General features: G+C 44.7%; 1 protein-coding gene across 6 annotated transcripts in view; it reads left to right on the plus strand.

Moving 5' to 3' along the window:
* Nucleotides 1-21,371, plus strand: part of FRMD4B (FERM domain containing 4B) — a 247,633-nt gene that overhangs the window by 177,040 nt on the left and 49,222 nt on the right. For all 6 annotated transcript variants that reach the window (XM_053378234.1, XM_053378235.1, XM_053378230.1 and 3 more), the window contains 4 exons: nucleotides 10,814-10,897; nucleotides 13,315-13,380; nucleotides 14,254-14,311; nucleotides 16,057-16,143. In XM_053378234.1, coding sequence (XP_053234209.1) covers nucleotides 10,814-10,897; nucleotides 13,315-13,380; nucleotides 14,254-14,311; nucleotides 16,057-16,143 — 295 coding nt within the window. The remainder of the gene's footprint in view (nucleotides 1-10,813; nucleotides 10,898-13,314; nucleotides 13,381-14,253; nucleotides 14,312-16,056; nucleotides 16,144-21,371) is intronic.

The following is a 21,371-nucleotide window of genomic DNA, read 5'->3' on the forward strand; positions in this document are numbered from 1 at the left end:
ACTTTTTAAGAGTTTTATTTTCTGACAGATGATCTCAGATTCCATTTTCAGTAGTAATGTTTTTTCAGGGCTCAGACCTAGCCGTGCATGCTCCCTGGAAGTTAATTAAATTGCTGCCAGGAGGGCTTCTATTTTTTTCTTTAAATAGCTGACATGTTGGGTTTCCATTATAGCCCATAGGCTGCAAAGATAACTGTTGCCTGGTGTAGCATAACACAGACTATGTAATGAATTCTTGGTGGTTGGTGTGTGTAGGGGGGTTTTATTATTTGAGTGATAAACGCAGTTTGTAAGAGGAAACAGTTTATATAAATACATATGCATACCCTGCAGACTGACGTTGCAGCTTAATTGAAAGTCGTGAACTTCCGCATCAAACAGAAGGAATATGTATTTTGGTTTTTTTCTTTTACTTCTGGCAGCATGCTTTACAAGTTGCAGATGTGCTGTGCAAATGCTCAGTGTCTGTAGCCGCATCTCATTGCAAACTCACTGAGAGGATTGTAATGATCATGATTTATGCATGTTATTGAGGGAAAAATTGGGAAGCTGTTCAAAGAAAGCAGCTGCTCTAATCTAAAAGCAGTCAGAGCCATGCTGTGGTGAAACACCTGTTTGCCACATTTCTCATCATAAAGCTGACTTGGCTATTTAAAAAAACAAAACAAAGCAGCACAACCTCTGGAATCATTGGCAGGCTATAAAGCCTTGGATATCTTAGTTGGAACACAAAGGAGCTACCCAGTACCATCCAGGCTCTGCTAATGCAGAAATGTCCACCCTGAAGAGGAATAGCAATCTTTATCACAGTCTGGCCAATGGCTGATGTCCTGGGTGGCTGCAGGTGGGATGGGGTGAGAGAGGCTCCCCAGAGCTTGGAAGCCTGCATGGAAAAGCACTTGCATATGTCCTAAAGAAATGTAACAATGCCTGCTTGAAAGTAGTTAACACTAGTGTGGACCTGATCCAGCATATGTACAGCCTCCTTAGCGGAAAAATGAGCATGAAAAGTGAACTGCACACTTGTTCCCTTGCTCTCTCGCAAGCCCAGACTGGACTGGAATTGCCAAATTGTATTGGAAGCAGAGAGGGTCTTTAAGAAGTAGTCTAGGCTGCATCTCAAGATGCTGTGGCCAACCTTTATGCATGCATGCTTTCCCATCCCCACAATGCAGGGGTAGCCAGCCAGTTGCCCTTCAGATTATGTAGGACCCCAACTCCCAACATCCTGATGGGAGTTGAAAGGAGGTGGGAGTCCAATGACAACTGGAGGGCACCAACTCTGCCATAATAGTTGGTACATATTGGTTTTGTGGTAATTGCTGATTTTTTTATTCTGTTTATGGCACCTCCATACTGATAGTGAAGAAATCTGAGATGAATGACAAAGAGCAGTCCCCTGTTAACTGTAATGGCAGAGAGACAGCAGGAATAGTCTCAGCTTTTATTGAGCAGGATCGGTTGTGGAATTCTGAGAGATCTGTAGAAACATGGCTTTGCCAAACATTTTGTTCTTGGGTGGTCCCTTTGCCTTAGTTCATGCGTAACCAGTGTTAGAAACAGAGGTATGAAAGCTAGGAGCTAAATGGCACCTAAAACATAGGTTATGGGCACTACGATGGAGTGTTTATGCATGCTTTTTTTATAACGAATACAAAGCTGAAAATGAACGAACTGCAGCTAAAATCTTATGTTCATTTTTCATGTGGTTTAGTCCTCATCTGAAGACTGCAAAAAACAAAGCCATACTTCCCCCTGGTCACCCTCCTAATATTCTTATGAGGGTCCCTTCTCCAGTCTTCAGAGAGTGGCTGGAAGTGGGGAGGCAGGAAAAGGTCCTCCTTTTCTTCCAGCAGTGGCAGTTTTAATCTGAAATCTGAGGCTCAGTACTGAACCCAGGGCTCAGAAGCTGCTCGTATTAATGAAATTCCCTGTTGCAAAACGTGCCTAGTACAATGGGAGTTACAAACACTGTGTGTAACCTTCCGTAGCACTTCATTTACTAAGCACTGGTTTACTAAGTTGGTGTGTGATTGTCTGAACCAACCCTCTTTGGTTACCTGCGTGCAGTATACTTCCAACAATGGAACTGGCTTTCTGAAGTGTGTTGCTGCCAAGTGGGTGTTTCCTGTCTGGAACCCTGAGGCATGGTAACAATAATCTTTCTGAGAGGGCAATGCCTGTTTATGGTATAGAAAGGAAAGCAGCATCTTGCACAAATACTTAAAGCTGTCAGGTTGATGCATGAGGTTGTAAGGACTTGGGTTCTATATGCATGATAAGGTTATCTAAAAGTCTGAGTGAAATGTATGGCACTACAAACGGTTGCATTTGCTTTGTGCTTTGTTTGTTTTTACATGGAATTTTAAGTTCCTCAGAGTCTAAAGCCACTTAATGGTTGTGCTAGACTTCAGGATTGCCACCACATTCGAAATAAATATGTGCATGTAAAGACTTTTCATTTACTCTCACAGGGAGCTAATTTTTCAATTGGGGGAAGTATTTCTTTTTCAATTTTATACCAGGCAAAACATGAATTAAATAAGCTGCCGTGCTCAGCACCCAGGATTCTTAACAGTACTGCACTTGTGGCATTGTAAAAAAACCTTAACCGATTTGTTGGGTACTTCATAGGCACAGCTACTTCTAACATAGCTTTTTAAATGTAAGTGATGAGCAACATTCCAGTATCTTTCGTTAACAAATATGCCAATCTCTCATTGTGTGGACCAGAGAATTGCCTAAGGATCTAAGATACATGATTTCAACTCTATTATGTACTCATTGTGTGACTCAAGGCAAAGTTCTTTTCTCTTAGCCTCAGCTCCCCATATGGGAAGAGTGTAGTGACCTACCTCACAGGGTTGTTGTGTTGATAAACCTTCTAAAGCAGGGATGTCCAACTCCCAAGAGACTGCGATTTACCCCCACAATAAAAAGCTGGCAGTGATCTACCCATGGGGGGGGGGCAAACCAAGGTTGTTGAGCTTTTTTGGGGGGGAGCAAGTCGAAGTTGTTGACCTTTTTGAGGGGGAGAAAGTCAGTCAAAAGTCGCTCAATGGAAGATCGCTAGCAATAACTCCATCTGCCACTTTTGCGATCATGTGCAAATGAAGGACGGGGCAAGGGGGCAGGGCCAGATGTTCTTTTTGCACCACGGAGGAAATAGGGCCCGTGATCGACCACTAGCTGCAGGGAATCGACCAGTCGATTGCGGTCGGCCAGTTGGACATCCTTGTTCTAAAATATTGCACCACTTGCAGATGTTGTTAAGTGATTTATAGGTTAGATCCAGACTTACCAATCCTTCCATTCTCAGAAGGGACTTGAGAGTCTACAGAAGCTCTCGCTGAACAAAGAGGGCCCAAATTTTGCCAATTCGCTCCACCTCTCCCAACATCACCTCCAGTGCTGTCTTCCAATCCTCTGGAGGAACTTTTCTGGGGAAAGATGCAATAGGCAAAAATCACCTACCCCATTCCTCTAGCAGAGCACCCTGTGTACAAAGTTTCAATAGGTAGTCTGCATCTATCCTGATGTATTTTAGAAAGACATATCACAGTGTAATCTATATGGAAACAGTATCTTATTGTCGTTGGTGCTGCTTTTTTGGAATGACAACTGACTATTATTGAAGTACATATAAAAGGATATATGCAGTTTGAGGTTAACAGGGTTGACCTGTGGGCTGGGTTAACAGAAATAGATCTTAATTAACTGTATTAGAAGGCAATCAGTGCATCCAGGTTAATCAGCAGGTGTAAATATGCCTGTAGAACAAACAGGGAATTTCTGTGACAAAACATTGGCCACATCCATCCAAAGTTAAGTAGTATCATTGATTACAATGGGAGAGAACTGAAGCACATGTTTAAGGCTTTAATCCTACATATTGCACTTGGTGGTATTTACTTCTGCATGAACTTTTATAGGGTTGTCCTGTAATTCTCCCACTGAAATCAACATATATGTTGCTTTGGCTCAATTATGTCCATTATTTTGGAAAGCAATTAGCTAACGAAGTGTGATGATGTCAGCTGCTGCAATTTTGTGCTGTCAGTGGTGTCATTTCTAAAGAATTCAAGTGAATACAGAGATTAAGTGAGACAATTCATGAGATCTGCAGGAAATACTGTATTCATTAGGCTTTTACATGCTTCCATCTGAGAAACAGATACAGTACTATACCTCTGAGCTATTGTTATTGTGCCTTGGGTGCCTATATGTAACATCGTAACAGTGCCAGTAATTAATCTGCTTGGAATAGGGTTCCAGTCAGTCAGTTAGTGTAGTTGAGATAACTGGGTACGTTTAGGCTGGTGGGAAGAAGTTAGGGAGACATCATAGCTGTCCTTCAGAGATCTGATCGGCTTCAGGGAGAAGATGAACCAGGCTTGTTTTCTGCTGCTCCAGGAGGCAGGAATGGAACTAATAGATAGAAACGGCAAGGAAGTAGATTTTAGCTGAACAATGAAATAGGCTATCTCTGGAGGCGATCGGCTCTCCTTACCTGGAAGCATTGAAGTGCAGGCTGGACTTCTGTCTACCTGGGATGCTGTAGTTGCAAGAGTCCTAAATTGAGCCGAGAGTTGACTAGATGGTCTCTAAGGTCTCTCTGCTTCGATTCTGTGAAAACAAAAATGGGAGGTGTTGTGTTTATATGCAGCTCCACTCTGCTATTTCTGAAGCTTTCCCCTGACTTAGGTTTACTGTGTGCCCAGGAGACATAGCACAGACAGTGATTGCGCTTTAATGCCACTTTCCCCTTGTAGTTTTGCCAGTTCCCTGTTGCTGGATGCATGCCTTTTTGTAGGCCGAGGTGCCTTTTGTTATCAAGCACATAGGACTGTGATAACAAGCTTTCAGTTTTGCTGCCGCACAAAGGAACCACGACTAATTTGGCTAATCTGACTTTTGTGCAAAGAGGAAGAACCCATGAGTGTTAGCAATAACAAGTCTGCAGCTCTTGGAAGCCTCATGGGAGACATCTTCTAGCATTATGCAGACCGTGAATAATCCCCACTCGCTCAACAATAAATCCGCAGGTAGAGAGGAACAGATCCGCTTCCTGCCTGGTGCATGGGAGAATCTGTCTGGTGCTCTGAGGTCATTCTTGCAAGTTGTAAGTGCCTGAATGAGATCATCTGCCCATTGGTTATCCCCCCACCCCACCCCAAAAGCTGTAAGCTCTTTAGTTTCAATGCCCTTTGTAAATATGTAAACTATGTATCTCAATTTAACATACACACACAATTAAGAAACCTATGTGAGTAGGTACCTGGGTGCAGAAATGTATACCTTTGGACCACAGCTTCACATTTTGGGATCGGTGTATACAGTAAGCCTGCAGCTTATGTGCATTGAACTTGTGTGCATTCAGATTTACATGTCTGGCAAAAAAAATAAAAAGGGGGCAGATGTCTGGGGGAAAAGACTTTGCCAATCCTGCCCACCATCGAACCCAATGTGTTTTGACTCTATGCGATATTGGCTCTAGGTGTAACCCCCAGAACGTAACCCCCATGTAAGTGACGGGCTTACTCTAAATTACTAAACACTGGTTAGACCTTTCAAGCATGGAGGCTGCATATGTTTGAACCAACAGATGGTTTCAGCCTCTAGGATGCTCCAGCACAAATTTGCTGTATAAGAAAGTGATACTGGCTTTTCCCCTTGAATTGAGTGATCTAGTGTTCCCTCCATTTCCATAGCTGGCCATGAAGCACACTATTGCAGGTAAATGAAAGGTCGCATCTGCCAATTCTGTCTGCTTATGAATTTTTGTTAACGTTAGTTTAGAAACCAGTTTAACTGAAAAGGGAGTGCTGATGTAGTCTTCGGTAATGTTAAGCTGTTTGTAGAAGAATAATTTACAGCACGGTCCTCTCTGTGTCTCACTCAGCAATAAAGGTAAAGGTAAAGGTACCCCTGCCCGTACGGGCCAGTCTTGACAGACTCTGGGGTTGTGCACCCATCTCGCTCAAGAGGCCAGGAGCCAGCGCTGTCCGGAGACACTTCCGGGTCACGTGGCCAGCGTGACATCGCTGCTCTGGTGAGCCAGAGCCGCACACGGAAACGCCGTTTGCCTTCCCGCTAGTAAGCGGTCCCTATTTATCTACTTGCACCCGGGGGTGCTTTCGAACTGCTAGGTTGGCAGGCGCTGGGACCGAACAACGGGAGCGCACCCCGCCGCGGGGATTCGAACTGCCGACCTTTCGATCGGCAAGCCCTAGGCGCTGAGGCTTTTACCCACAGCGCCACCCGCGTCCCACTCAGCAATAAATCCTCTTAAATTCAGTGTGGGGTGTATTCCTGGGCAAACTGGATTAGGATATGGCCTAGCGGTATAGCAGTGAGTTTGGCTATCAAATTAGCACACTTAGGCCAACACTGGCCAGTGTTAGGGACTCATCTCTGACCTGATTGGCCAGTGTTGGCGTTTTCTTTATTTAATGTGCAACTCTTTTAGAATGAAAGAGATATTTTAGAATGCTGTTCTCAACTAAGTATATTCTTTATTGTATTTATGTACTGCCTTTCTCCCATGGTGTTCCAGGCAAATGGAACAAATTATTTTCAGACCACCTTCAAGAGCTGATGACACCAGCTCCCTGGCCTAGGCTTATAGAGACCAAGATAGAAAACAAAGTGGATTTTATTTATTTCTTTTCTCCCCTGAACACCTTGCCATGTTGCCAGATGGCACAGATAATGGACTATCTTTCTGGTTGCATTCTCTCTAGGCTGGATTTTAAGTGGTAATCTGAATTGCAGATGATCATCTGAATCCAACCTGAGCTTGAATACACTGGCAGGTGAAACTAAGGCAACTGGGGAAAAGGAATGAGCCAAAGCTAGCATTTCAGACCCTGAAGTTCTGTTACTCATGGAAATAGAAGCACAGAATACAATTTGCAGCGCTGTGCCTGTGACATTATATTTAGACTTATTTGCAGTTGGGGAGGTAGCTTTTCCTCAGGTCACATTGACATTGTGAGGTGGTTGGGGTTTTTTGCTTTCATCTGTAACATGTCACTCCGCTCAATTAATGAATCCATTCAGTTTATTTTCTTAGGAAAGTGTGCCATGCTACTCCTTGTTCAGTGGTGCACTTTGTATTGCACACATTGTCATCTGGGTAGTGTTGGGTTTGTGAAAGTTGATCCTGTGTTGTGAACAAGGGTTTGAAGTTTAGTTGATCTTCAGTTCTCCTGCAGCGTAAGGAGTCTATCATTTTCAGCCCTGTCATAGGAAACCTCTGAATTATGGCTTGCACCTTCATTCAGTGTGTAGGAGGCGGCTTGCCTTGTGACTTTTTTTTTTTGGCCCATGGTTCTGAAATAGAAAAATAGGGCACTGTAGTTTGTCACGGGTGTGTTGTGAACGTATATTAGCCTCTTAGTGGTGAGCCACTGCGGAGGAGCTTTGAAGGAGGTGAAGAAGCTGTCATGTATACCACAGAGAACTAATGAACAGATTGCTTCAAAGTCGAGATGAGAGCAGAGATGTTTTATTTATTTAGAAGATTTTTTACCCGCCCTTCACCTAAGGTCCCAGAGCTGATTACAACAACAGAATATGCAATGTATAAAAACAGATAAAACAGCTAACGTTTGTAAGAGCAAGGAGAACCGTTTCAGCCAGAACAGAGCAGTATACATTCAGCGAAAGAGGAGGGTCCTACAAAACAAAATACCTTAAATGTCTAAGGCTATGGTATAGAAGAAGCGTCTCTTCAGTTTATGTCGAAAACTGTACAAGGAAGACTCTAGATACCCCTCCATGGGGTGTTCTAGCCTTGATTCAGGAACCTTTACACACAGATGCACCCATTCACACCCCCAAGATATTGCCTCCCCCCCCCATTTCTTGGGAGTCAGAGAAAACCTTGGGATATTGGGTGACATGACTTGACTTTGTCATTCATATACAATCGTACCTTTGTTTTCGATCAACTTAGTTCTCAAATGTTTTAGCTCCCGGATGCAGCAAACCCAGAAGTGACTGTTCCGGTTTGTGAACTATTTTTGGAAGCCGAACATCCGACGGGGCTCCTGCAGCTTCCAATTGGCTGCAGGAGCTTTGGTTTCCAAATGTTTTGGAAGTCGAATGGACTTCCGGAATGGATTCTGTTTGACTTCCAACGTACGACTGTACAGGTAACTCGCATCTTATGTGGAGGTTATGTTTGTGGGCATTGCTTGCAGATGCAAAATCATGTAAAGCCAGGAACCTCCAGGACTGTCCCCACTACAAGGTGTAGGATTGCTTGCCCAGCTTTGTGGAGCAGGGGTTCTAGGACACTGCCAGAGCGCTCACATCTCCTTCCCTTTTGCCACCTTCCCAAACCTGGGCAAGCCCAGCATTGCAGCATTGCCCAGGTGGTGGTGGGAGAATATATAAATGGGGAGTGGGTTACACACACACACACACACACACACACACACACACTGTGCAAAGCTGTGATTGCATAAGTAAAATAAGTGTAAGATGCGAGTTACCTGCTCAGTTATTGTACACTGGAATACTACTAGCTGAAAGTGTTGGCACAATTCATTGAAACACTATGTTTTTGTGAGATGGTACGAGGAAATGTGAAGGTTATTTCCATGTTATAGCCATGGTGGGCCATTAACAAATGCAAAAGGTATTGCAGTCTTCATGCAATGAACACGTGCATGCGAACAGCTTATAAGAATTGTTCCCGGTTTTCTTTTCTTTTGGGAGTAACTCTCTGAAAGAGGTTGCTCAAATAACACTCAAGCGTTTGACATATAATGATATTTGAGGTCAGGAAGAAACTTTCCCACCACCTCAGATTGGCTGCAGCCCTTAGGAGAATCTCCTTGCAGATCGACTTTCTTGTCATCAATAGCTATTTGCCCTGCAGGCGCTGGACTACAATGGGCCTGCTCTGTGGCAGGTGGAGACCTAGATTCTGGTGAGAACTGGCAGCTGAAATAGAATCCTTTTATTTCCTATAGGAACACTTGTGTTAAAGGACCACAGTTGAATTGGAGAGCTTGTGTTATCCACACATGCAGACATATTCTCACTCCGTGTGTGTTTTTCAGTTAACTGAAAGTGTTAAAATAATGGCTTGGATCCTGTGAACAGAACTCAGTTCAGTGAGGGCAGTTTTTGCTTATTTCTTATTCCCTTTGTTCCATGAAAATGTGCTCCAGAGGGATCAGGGAACAGCCTGGGGGGTGGTGTGGGGCGTTGCAGGACAAAGGGGGAGGCCTCCTCCCTCCTTCTGCCAGCAAGAGCCTTTCCTGAACTGCAGAAGGGCAACTGACAATTTATCCCAGTGTTGTCCTGTGTGTGTGTGTGTGTGTGTGTGTGTGTGTGTAAACATAAGCAGATAGAGCTTAAATCTGATTTTTTTTTAAAAAAAATTCCAGTTCTGGAAGAGGTGATTCTTGCTGCCAGAAAGGAGATATTTCTCTTGACAGGAGGCTCTTTCCAGAAATATTTGGATGCCAATGCTGCGATAATACTATCACTGCGGTGGGGTACCTTTTTCAGCCTTCATTCCCATGGGCAGCTTCCCTGTGTGTTTGCGTAAGTGGTGGATGGGGCCAGAGCCAACGTTGGGTGAAGCAGCAGATGTGAGGCTTACCTTTGTACAGTAGACTACATGCTAGCCAGGCAGAAACCAGAGGTCTCTATGCACGCGCGCGCACACACACACACGCCCCTCCATCCTCTGCCCAGGCAACCAAAATGTCTTCTTGCAGTTCAGGGAGGCATTCCAGGCAGACAGAAGCACACAGCAGGGCAGTTGAGTGGTATGTCCTGGGGACAGTCAGTCCCGAGGAGCAGATAGAGAGGACTGGAGGGGTGCATTTGGTCCTTAGGCCTGGGGTTCCCCACCCCTGGGCTACCACACTGTTAGGAAATTCTTCCCTGTTTTTGGACAGGTGCACATCCAGAGAGATTCTGCAACAGAGGGTTGGGAGGGAGTCACACTTTTCTCCTGTGCTGAATTATTTAAAGATTCTGTGAGTTCAGTTTAGAACAAGGCACCTTGTATAAGAAGTCATGCGTCAGCTTATTCCATTGGGAAAAACGAGGCACGTGTTAGTGACTCAGGAAGCCCAATGAATTACTGGTACAGAAAAGTCATGTTGGTGCTTGCTGATCTCTGCTAAAAGCATGCAGAAATCCTGCAGAAACTCGTTGGCCTAATTAAGCAGATAAACAGAAAGTATTGCCCACTTTTCTTTTCTGCCAGCAACCACACATGCCTTTTTGTCTTCTTAAAATAATTAAATGGATATCTGCCCAAACCCTACAACTTGGGGCCAAGTTACAATTTCCTTTTAACTTTCTCTCTCCTATTTCTCCCCCCTCTCTAAGAACTAGAATAGTGAGAATGCCTTAGCTGATTATTATTATTTAGACAAAAAGTGGAATCAGATTTGCTTTAGGAATCTTAAGAGATGTGTCCATGTTAGAGAACGCGGGGGTTTGTTTTATCGACTGGTTGAACCAGAAGGTATCGTTTCAGCAAAGAATATTCAGTGGCTGATGAGTATCACCGCTTCTTTTTCTTCGGCAGCCAAATTTCCTCAGTTGCACTGTGTCCCTAATCAGAAAAGTAATGTAAGTCCACTTCTTTTGTTCAGAGTTGTCATGCAAGAAGGCCTATAGGGTTACGTTGCTATGACAGCTGGACTACACTATGAATGAACCCGCTTCCGAGTGGCTAAAACTCAGCCCCCTTTTCCTAGAACCAACTGGGCAAGTCTTACTGATTCCAAAATAGTTAACACTCTTCCATTCTTTTGTTTTCCCGTGCACTTCCAAGTGATGAGAATGCAAGGAAAGATCTAAAGAACTTGCCTGCCTTTCCTACCAAGACGCTACAGGAACACCCATCGCTCGCCTTTTGGTAAGACACATTTCTTTTTTGTTTCACTTGCCTTTCACACTTTTATCCTCCCCTTCTTCTCTAAGCAGAATTGGAAGGGTTGGAGAGCCACAGTGTCTCTTCCGTGAATCGGAAGGGCTCTTTCCATACTTGTGGTCCATGAAGTGAGGAGGAGGAGATTTTTGACAAGTTTCACTTCCCATGCTTCCCAGCACCACCTTGTTCTGGAGGGTCCTCCAGCCCTCCTAAACTTTTCAATGGACAAAGGAGGCTGCAGGGAGGAGGAGGAGAGGAGGAACTGGGCAGAAATCACCTCCCCTGTTTCACTCACAGGGACTCTAGATCCAAGCCATAGTTTCTCATCTCCCCCTGCCTCCAACTCCCCATATTATCCTCACAACAAGCCAGCAAAGTAAATTAGGTCTGGCTGTGCCTTGCCCCCAAGGCCATCCAAGGACTTCCACCTCTGAGCAGGGGTTTAATCCAAGGTCCTCCTGGCCCATCGAACACTTTATCTGACGCCCTAAATAACACACATATTTTCATGAGGCTGTCGAAATTTCCTCCCAGCTACTATTTGTTTGAAAAGCTGTTGAACACATAGTATAGATGTATTTAATACAGACACTGCCCAAGTTCTGTAGGTCGATAAGTGTATCTGAATCCAGGGCCAGGATTTAAAGATTAGTTCAAATGTTTAAGGAAAACATAGGAATGTTTTAAAGGAGTTGACTTTCATAAGATGATCTCTCTCCAAAGTAAACTTGGGGCTGTAATCCTGGGACTAAAAAAAATGCTATTATGTCCCCTGCTCAGTCTTCTCTAGGCTAAACATACCCAATTCCTTCAACCTTTCCTCATAGGACTTGGTTTTCCATACTCTGACCATCTTCGTTGCCCTCCTCTGAACCTGTTCCAGTTTCTCTTCATCCTTCTTAAAGTGTGGCACCCAGAACTGGGCCCAGTATTCCAGATGAGGTCTACCTAGTGCAGACTAAAGTGTAACTATTACTTCCCATGAGAGTTACGTGGCCATCTTTGTTGTTGCCGCTTCATAGTCCATTGCTGTCATGCTGATAACTCACCTTCATAAACTCAAGCCGCACTATGAAATCTGTAGTTATAAGAGAGGGCAAGTCATTGATCGTTTACAACAGCTTATTCCTTTTGGGTTGCAGTTATGCACACCGGTAGGTGTTGCAAGTTCAGTAAGTTTTAAGCAGTGTATGTAGGGTAGCAGCCTTTGTGGGCCCCACGGTATTGCTATCTTTTTCTCTAGCAGGGCTCCTGTGTCTTAACAATATCAGTGTCCTGCAGAAATTCAACAGATCTAGCTATCCCAGTCATTGCTGGCCCATGTAAGCCAGGATTATCCCTGTTAAATACCTGCATTTTATGCAACTATGAAAGGTCCTGGTAAGGCCTGTAGCAGACTGTAAGACATTTTAGCTTGAATCCAGAGTTCCTGTGAGCTGAGCTCTGCTCACAGGATGTTCCTGCTAGAGGAAGAGGTAAGAAGGTGATTTTCACCCAGTCCTTCTTCCTGCTGCAGCACTGCAGGCCACTTCCCACACTATATCCAGAGGGTCTCTCAACCCTTTAGAGTAGCTTTTCAAGGGATTATGGGGGCAGGCAGGGGTGGAGAGGGAATTGCCTCTTCCTCTAGCAGGAGCATCCTGTGATCAGAGTTGAGCTTACAGGAACTCTGGATCCAAGCCCAAATGTCTTAAAAGCTGCTACTGGACTCCTTCCTCCACTCAGCAGGACTCTTCTGCCTTTAACAGCAGTCAAATTCACTGAGCAGCTACATTATGAATGGCTGCACAATGATTATATTACCTTCATTATCAGAGGTGATATGCTTCAATACCAGTTGCTGGGGAGTGCTATTACACTCATCTCTTGCTTATGGGCTTCCCAGAGGCCTCTAATTGTAAGAACAGGATCCTGGACTAGATGGGTCTTTGGCTTGATCTGGCAGGGAACCACTTAACTTCTTCTGTTATTTCCTCCAATGATAATGTATTGGTATAGGCAGTTTTCTGACATATGCACACTTTTGACTGCAAGTTCTCATCATGGTGATGCGGTAGGGAACCTAACATAACTCCACCTGCTTTTTGCTAAATTTCAGCTTTGCTGTGCTTGCAACTCGTTCAATGCTTGTGTCTTAGTAATGGGACATTCTACAATAGTGTGCACGATATAGCAGGGTTAATTACAAATTAGAGCCCGTCCTGCTATATCAAGGAACAGACACATCGTTCCATTCTATGTAGCTCAGTTCCTGAATGTGCAAGAGTGCGCACCTCACCGGAGAGGTTCTTAGCGGAGTGTTGTATGTTTGTGTGTGGAATGGTTTTCTGAGTGCCGTCAAACATTATTATTTGGTATAAAATACTTCTGCCGCCTCCTTAACCATTTTGCTTGTTCCACAGTGAGGACAGAGTCATTGAACATTATGTAAAAAATAAGGGGCTGACCAGAGGACAAGCGATTGTTCAGTAAGTGTTTCACTTGGACATTTGTGGGGTGAGGTGGAGTGCAGAAGGGGCTTCACCAGTGGTCTGATAGGTTGACATGGTTCTCGGTTAGTCACTGGTAGACACTGATGGTCAGCGATAACATGCTGAAAAGTGACATACCCACCTGTAGGTCGCGAAGGCATGGACAGCAGATCTTTGGACCAATTCCCCAATTCCCCTCCCACACTGTCTTTTCTCCTGAAGACTCCACAGTGCCTTTCATAGCCAGGAGCCTACTCAAGAACTGACCCAACAGCTGAAGCTGTGCAAACAACTGAACATTCCATGAATAGGCACTAGCTTGGTCAGATCTCATTTCCTGGTCATGTCTCCCTGAGGTTATGTGTACTTGACTATTCAAATGTCTATCATATAGCCTGGTCAGCTACATTTACCATGGAAGTGTACTCAGAAGAACATAAAACACACCTTAGAACTAAGCTTGGAAAATAGTGCAGACCTGTATTGTTAGAGAGCTCAGCCACAATCATTGGAGCCAAGTTTTTAATGGAGTTCAGCTGTTAAGCTGGCAAGTAGAACAGGGGCTGAGCACCTGTGCCAAATTGCACAGCACAACTTTTGGTGGTGTTTTTTAATGGGAGACCACGCTAATTCCATTCTGCTGAGCTCTTTTGACATTTTTTTGACCATGCAGTTTGTTGCTGTGCTTGAACGCATTTGTAAACATACTTCAAACATAGCTGTTGACTGATCTGTTCTAAAAAAAATTAAAGGGCAATGGGGAGAACCCTCTGCTGCAGCTTAAAGAGGAATAAAAAAATCAGAGAATATGTGCTTAGAGAGAACTTCACAGAAGAGCCAGCCCATTTACTTATGAATCTGTCTGCACAGGTACATGAAAGTGGTTGAAGCTCTGCCTACATACGGAGTCCATTACTACGGAGTAAAGGTTAGTGACTGCTGCAAGAGAACCTAAGTGCCTTGGGGCGGAATTCAGCATTGTGCTAAGTGTGGTACAAAGTCTGCTTGTACAATGGGACTTTCCCCCCTACTTGCCCCCTAAACCTGTTCTAGGGGTTTCTTCAACCCTCCAGAGCATATTTAGGGGGTGCTCGCGGGGGAGGAGGGGGGGAGCCCTGTTGCATGAGTGGACTTCGTTGCGCGCACACAGTAATTTAGTTGAATCCCACCCACAGAGTTGGAGTTTTGAAAGAGCAGTGCCCCCCCCCCCCTAGAAAAAAACAGGAGGGAACACATACTTGGCAGGCAGAAGGTCCCAGGTTCAGTCCCTGGTGGTGGGGAAAATTTCAGTTTGAGGCACTGGAAAACCACTGCCAGTGAGAGTAGACCAACCTTCCTTGACATGCTGATGTCCATATGTTGGACTGAAGCCCCCTATCATGTCTGGCCATTAGCCATGCTGGCAGAAGCTGATGGGAGTCAGAATCAACATCTGGAGCAACACTCTTGCTTTAATTCAGTCTCTTGTTTTTAATATAACAACATACATGTGGTTCCCAGGTGTTTGTTCCCCTTGGCAGTGATTAGACCCAGACCTGCATAAACTTCAGCAAGATGGTGGCCTCATGTGCTTTCAGACCATACTGTGAGGCCATATGCTAGGAACCTCGTGTCATCTTCCACACACAAAAACACAAGATGTGGCATTTTATTTATGTGTGCAATTTTAAGCAACTCATGGTAAGCAATTTTAGGGCAGGGTCACATTAAAAACACAGACAAATACAGCATTATTTGGTAATAACTTAAGATCACACATACCTAATGTATACATTTTATAATCCCATACGTTCCTGATTAAACTATGCAAGCTTGCCAATATATGTTCACAATACAGTTGTTGAAAAATGCCAACTTCACACTAGCAAGCTAGTGGCTGAGAGATTGAGCTGTGAACCAGAAAGCCCTAGTTTACTTTGGCTGTGAATGCATTTGGTGGCCTTAGGCTAGCTGCCATTTCTTAGCCTCTGAACCTCGTCTGCAATAGGTGGATGATACTAATAACCTGTATTAAAGGCTTGTGGTCAGGTTTACTGAAACAGTGTGTTGGCTGCATAATGCTTCATGTTATTATCTCCTTAACTGAGAAAGAGAGACCTGTGAAACATGAAATCTTGCACAGGTCCCTGAGAGAGGAGGCAGTCACACAGTAACAAGATAAGCTTCAGTCTGCTTCCTAACTCCGTATCATATGCTCGTGCAAAGTAATAAATGCAGGGTGATCTTCTAAAGGCAGCAAGATGTACTTTGGAGTAAAGTGCCATGTGTACATAGCCCATTCTTTCCTCTCAGCAGTGTCCCAGGGCAGCAGTACTTTGGACATACCCCTCATCAACCCCCTTCCATTGTTGTTGTTTTACCGCCCACAGATTTTCCTCAGCTTGCGCCCCGCCTGTAGCCACTGTTTCAAGGAATGCAGCCTTCTCGCTTCCTCACTGCTTTCTGCCTGTTTGCACAGCATCTATCTTCCAGCTGGGAAAGGAATGGCAGACCACTTTAAACAATAATCCCCGCTCAGTTGGCTGCAGGTGTGCTAACAAAGAGCTGCTTTTCGTCTCCCTAACCTGCAGATACTTGTTGCAGAACAAAATAGTTTTTAAACGCTACTGCATCAACTCGGCAGCGCTTGACTCCTACTTAGGTCTCGCCACTTGTGTCCTTTCTGTTCTTCAGGATAAACAAGGGATCCCATGGTGGCTCGGGATCAGTTATAAAGGAATCGGCCAGTACGATTTACAAGATAAAGTCAAGCCTAGGAAGGTAAGTCTCTCTGTGTGTGTGTGTGTGTGTGTGTGTGTGTGTGTGTGTGTGTGTTTTGTAATACATAGGTGCGGGTGCAACTTAAAAAAAAAGATGATTAGCAAAGCGTTCCTCTGTTCAGTGAAAGAACTGGATCCAGTGTAATCTAGCCTTTATTAGGGACTGAACCTTTAGTGTGGCAGGCGCTGTCCAGTGGAACTCCCTGCCAACAGAAGTTTGACAGGAATCACCCTGATTACTCTGTTATTGAAACAGGCCTTTTGAAATGTGAATTTCTTTTCATCTGCCATTTTTTGTTGATCCTTTTATTGATTTTATTGTCATGTCGGGGGGTTTTCTGTTGTATAACGACTTGCTGTATTTTTATAAAAATTGGGCCTTTAAATAAACACTGTGTGAGAGGCACAATACAGCCTTTTTTTGCAGTGGTGGGGGCTGTTAACAGCTGTTAAAGAAGCTATCCTGGGAGAATAGAGGGGGGGAAATGGACTTGCCACCTTTGTGGAAACTATATTATACAAACTTCACAGAAATATATGGGCTAGTTTGTGCATCCACTCACTTGGGGTTGCCCTTTCTTTCTTTCTTTCTTTCTTTCTTTCCCTTGCCTCCATATTTTTAACCCTTCCCTGGCATGCAGTTGTGTAATGCATGACACTTCTTCTTGCCAGGGAGAGATCCAATGGGAAAAGCTTTGCCCACTGACTTCCTGTGTGTCTGTCTGCCATCAAAAGTAGGGGAGCAGGCCTTTTGGAAAGGACATGTCCATTTGCCATGATTTGGTCTGTACTAAAATGTGATTAGAATAAATTCTTCATCCATCTCACTGAGGTGTCGGTGGCATCTCAGGTGAACCTGTGGTGTTGCATGAGGATAGGTGGGTAGGCTGGAACCTTTTGCCATCCATCGTAAGCAGCATGTCAGAACAAAATAAGCCTAACCCTCTTACCCTACCAAAATGGAGGGCATGGTCCTGCCCCACTGCTTTCTCTTGCCATTCCTAAAAGGCCCCTTTCCTCCTCCCTGGGCATATGATGTGTATAGGAACTGTCCCAACTCATAAATCATAAACACGTGCAAATCATAAACTTCTGGAAGAGCTAATTTCCCTTGCTGAGTGTAGCAGGGACGCTTTAATGCACATGACTATCCTGCAGGGAAAACGCACCTTGCTTCTTTGCAGCCACACCTCTGTGCTTTATCTGCATATCGATGCCAAGGGCTAGCTATTCTGCTCTTCTTCCTGCTCCCTAGATCATTTAGGGGTCAACACCTCAAATGCATTTTCTGCCAGCTGCACATTTTGCTGCTGTCTCAGAATATAAGTCAAGTATGTGTAGGAGTGGTACATCTGGCCAGATTTTTTAGCAGACGTCTATATCTGAAAAAGTATCTCAATGTGAAATTCATTTAACACCGTAAAAGAGGCAGATCTTACTGAACAAGAGGTCTGCCACAGAAAATGCTCTTTCCTATGTCTGCAACTGTTCTACAACAATGCAGGTAAATAATCCAGAAACAATTAGTCAACATGCCTCAGTTTTGTTTTGTTTATCCAACCATCAGTTATTCGTCTGGTACAAGAGTAGCTGACCCTATGACTCTCCAGATGTCATTGGATTTAACTCCCATCATTCCTGACCACTGACCATGTTGGCTGGGATGATGAGAGTTGTAGTTCAGTGACTCCTAGAAGACCACAGGTTAGCCATACCTGATCTAGAACAAACAAGCAATGGCTTGACTATGCAGTGATCAAATTATTCAGTGAATTTGTTTTTATTTTTTTCAAAAACATGTATATCTTACTTTTGCGTCCAAAAGAGTTGTTGTTGTTGTTGCTCTGCTGTTGTTGTTTGGTTGTTGTTGTTCCTAAACAATTGCCTGTAATTTCCTGCTGTTTGGCAAAACACTGGCTTGGAAGAGGGTTGGGTAGTCTTAACCTGGGGCTTAACCTGGGCTTAAAGGAAAGTTGACAATTTAAGTATAGCTTGCTCATTCTCAAGCAAAGCATCATTGTATGTTATTACTTATTTCCAGGGCTTTCTTTCAGAACTCACAGGAACTCAGTTCTGTCACCTCTCAGGTGGGCGCCATTGTCATTGTAAGAGAACAAGGGAGGTGTTCATGGAGAGTTCTGGCACCTCTTTTTTCTAGAAAAACAGCACTGCTTAGGAGTCATGAATTGTTCATCTAGGCTAGTGTGGTATAATGGTTAGTGTGTCAGAGTACAATTGGGGAGACGAATTTTCAAATACCCACCCACTCATGAAACTCACTGGATGACCATGGGGTAGTCACTCAGCTTAACCTCATTGGGTTTATTTTAAATATGAAGGAATGTATCCAACAGTATTTTTTATACCACTTGTCATTAAAGAAAGTCAGAGTTATTTCCTGGGGGAGTGGGAAGAGAACTATGTACACCAGCTTCAATTCCTTAGAGGAAAGGTAGGTTTTTAAATGTACTTATTAATACATATTTCCTCAGAAATAAGTTCTTTTTAGCTTAGTGTGACTTAAGCCCAAATAATTGTGCCTAGGAGTACAGCCTTAAACAGTTGTCACTGCAGGCAGTCTTTCACACCATTTGAGACAATTCTAGGGGAATCTGTGCTTGTTAATCTGTGCTTTGTTGTTGTTTAGTCGTTTAGTCGTGTCCGACTCTTCGTGACTCCATGGACCAGAGCACGCCAGGCACTCCTGTCTTCCACTGCCTCCCGCAGTTTGGTCAAACTCATGCTGGTAGCTTCAAGAACACTATCCAACCACTTCATTCTCTGTCTTCCCCTTCTCCTTGTGCCCTCCATCTTTCCCAACATCAGGGTCTTTTCCAGGGAGTCTTCTCTTCTCATGAGGTGGCCAAAGTATTGAAGCGATCTGTCCTTCCAGTGATCACTCAAATCTGCGCTTAATTAATACCAATTACTGGGAATGGTGATGTAGCAAATGGCAAGTGTTTCTGCGCACCACCACACATAAAAATAGACATTCTGCAGTTTATTTTCCAAAGCCACACACACACTTACGCAGCTCCTGCAGTAGCTACACAGCATAGACCACAAAAGGAAGGGAAAGCGGGTGGCAAGTTTCGATGCCAGCCAGCTTCTGGAAACAGTGACTCCTACGAAAAGGAGTCATGGAAGAAGAGATGATAGTACAAACAGTTTCTTTGCACAGAGGGTGGTTCTTTGTTTGCCATGTGCAGTAAACTGTAAAAGTAAGCAAAGGCAACTAAGCGAGGAGTAGCTGCAAGGAGAAATAAATACGTATGTTTAGCAAGGGTGTGAGATAGAGGTGTACAGAGACTGGTGTGATTCGTGCATCAGGTGTCAAAATAGTTTCTTTCTGCACACACAGAAAAAGTGATGCATACAACCTCAGTTTGGTTATCAAAGTATAGCCAGTCAGTCAGATGGTACATCCAGTTAAGTGTCTTTTTCTTCACAATGGTCAGTGAGATGCTTCTGGGAAAGCCCAGAAGTAGAGTATGCTGTTGCCTTCCAGCAACTGGAATTTAGCCTTATTCTGCCTCTAGGAAACTCTTGGAAACATAGCCTAGTTTTGGCTAGTCCTGTTGCCCTCTGCATGTTGTTGACTCCAGTTCTTATCATTCCTGGCTGGGACTGATGGGAACTGGAGTCCAACAACGCCTGGAAGGCTACAGATTCCCCATCCTTGGTTTAGTCCAATGGACAGCCACTCTCCAGAGTCTCAGGACAGCCCCTCTCCGGAGTCTCAAGACAGCCACTCTCCGGAGTCTCAGGACAGCCACTCTCCGGAGTCTCAGGACAGCCACTCTCCGGAGTCTCAGGACAGCCACTCTCCGGAGTCTCAGGACAGCCACTCTCCGGAGTCTCAAGACAGCCACTCTCCGGAGTCTCAAGACAGCCCCTCTCCGGAGTCTCAGGACAGCCACTCTCCGGAGTCTCAAGACAGCCACTCTCCGGAGTCTCAGGACAGCCACTCTCCGGAGTCTCAGGACAGCCACTCTCCGGAGTCTCAAGACAGCCACTCTCCGGAGTCTCAGGACCGCCACTCTCCGGAGTCTCAGGACAGCCACTCTCCAGAGTCTCAGGACAGCCCCTCTCCGGAGTCTCAGGACAGCCACTCTCCGGAGTCTCAAGACAGCCACTCTCCGGAGTCTCAAGACAGCCACTCTCCGGAGTCTCAGGACAGCCACTCTCCGGAGTCTTGATTACACCTGTGAACTTCACCCTCTGACCTGGAAGCCCTGCCCTTCTAATCATAGGGATTATGGAGCAATATAATGTTACTTGCCAAGCCAGAATACTTTGGTTGTTTATAAGACATAGGGGCACTGCACATGTGATTAGGAACACAGGAAGTCACCTTGTATGAGGTTGAGTCACTGGTCTATCTATCCCAGTATTATCTAGTGGGACAGGCTGTGGTTCTCCAGAGCTTCAGGCAGAAATCTTTCTCACCATCTGCATACTGTATAGGTACCCCTGCCCGTACGGGCCAATCGTGTCCGACTCTAGGGTTGTGCACTCATCTCACTTAAGAGGCCGGGAGCCAGCGCTGTCCGCAGACACTTCCGGGTCACGTGGCCAGCGTGACGAAGCTGCTCTGGCGAGCCAGCACCAGCGCAGCACACGGAAACGCCGTTTACCTTCCCACTATAAAGCGGTACCTATTTATCTACTTGCACTTAGGGGTGCTTTCGAACTGCTAGGTGGGCAGGAGCTGGGACCGAAAGATGGGAGCTCACCCCGCCGCGGGGATTCGAACCACCGACCATACGATCGGCAAGTCCTAGGCACTGAGGTTTTACCCACAGCGCCACCCGCGTCCCTTTTATTTGTCTTTTAGTTTATTTTGTCTGTTTGTATTTTGCCTTCTTTTTAAGCTGCTTTGAGGCATTCTCTCTCTCTCTCTATAGCAACTAACACATACAATTAACAGCAATCCTTTTAATGAACATGGGGCCTTCTGCAGGCAATGTATGTGATCTGCCCTCTGAGGTACGGTCCTTGCAATAACCATGCCTGTTTTTCTCTATAAGGCTAGATTTGCAGGTGTCTTAAATGTTTTTTATCAAAAAGAATTGTCTACATGGGAGGTCTTGTATTATAGTTTTCTTAAATGTTTATGCTGAGAATTAAAAGCCCTTCATCGAATGTTTGACCTGTGTGTGTGTGTGTGTGTGTGTGTGTGCAATTTTATTTCCCCCTCTCAGAATCAAGTGCACATTTTGCCTAGCT

Source organism: Podarcis raffonei, chromosome 2, assembly GCF_027172205.1.
Source record: "Podarcis raffonei isolate rPodRaf1 chromosome 2, rPodRaf1.pri, whole genome shotgun sequence".
Lineage (NCBI taxonomy): Eukaryota > Metazoa > Chordata > Lepidosauria > Squamata > Lacertidae > Podarcis > Podarcis raffonei.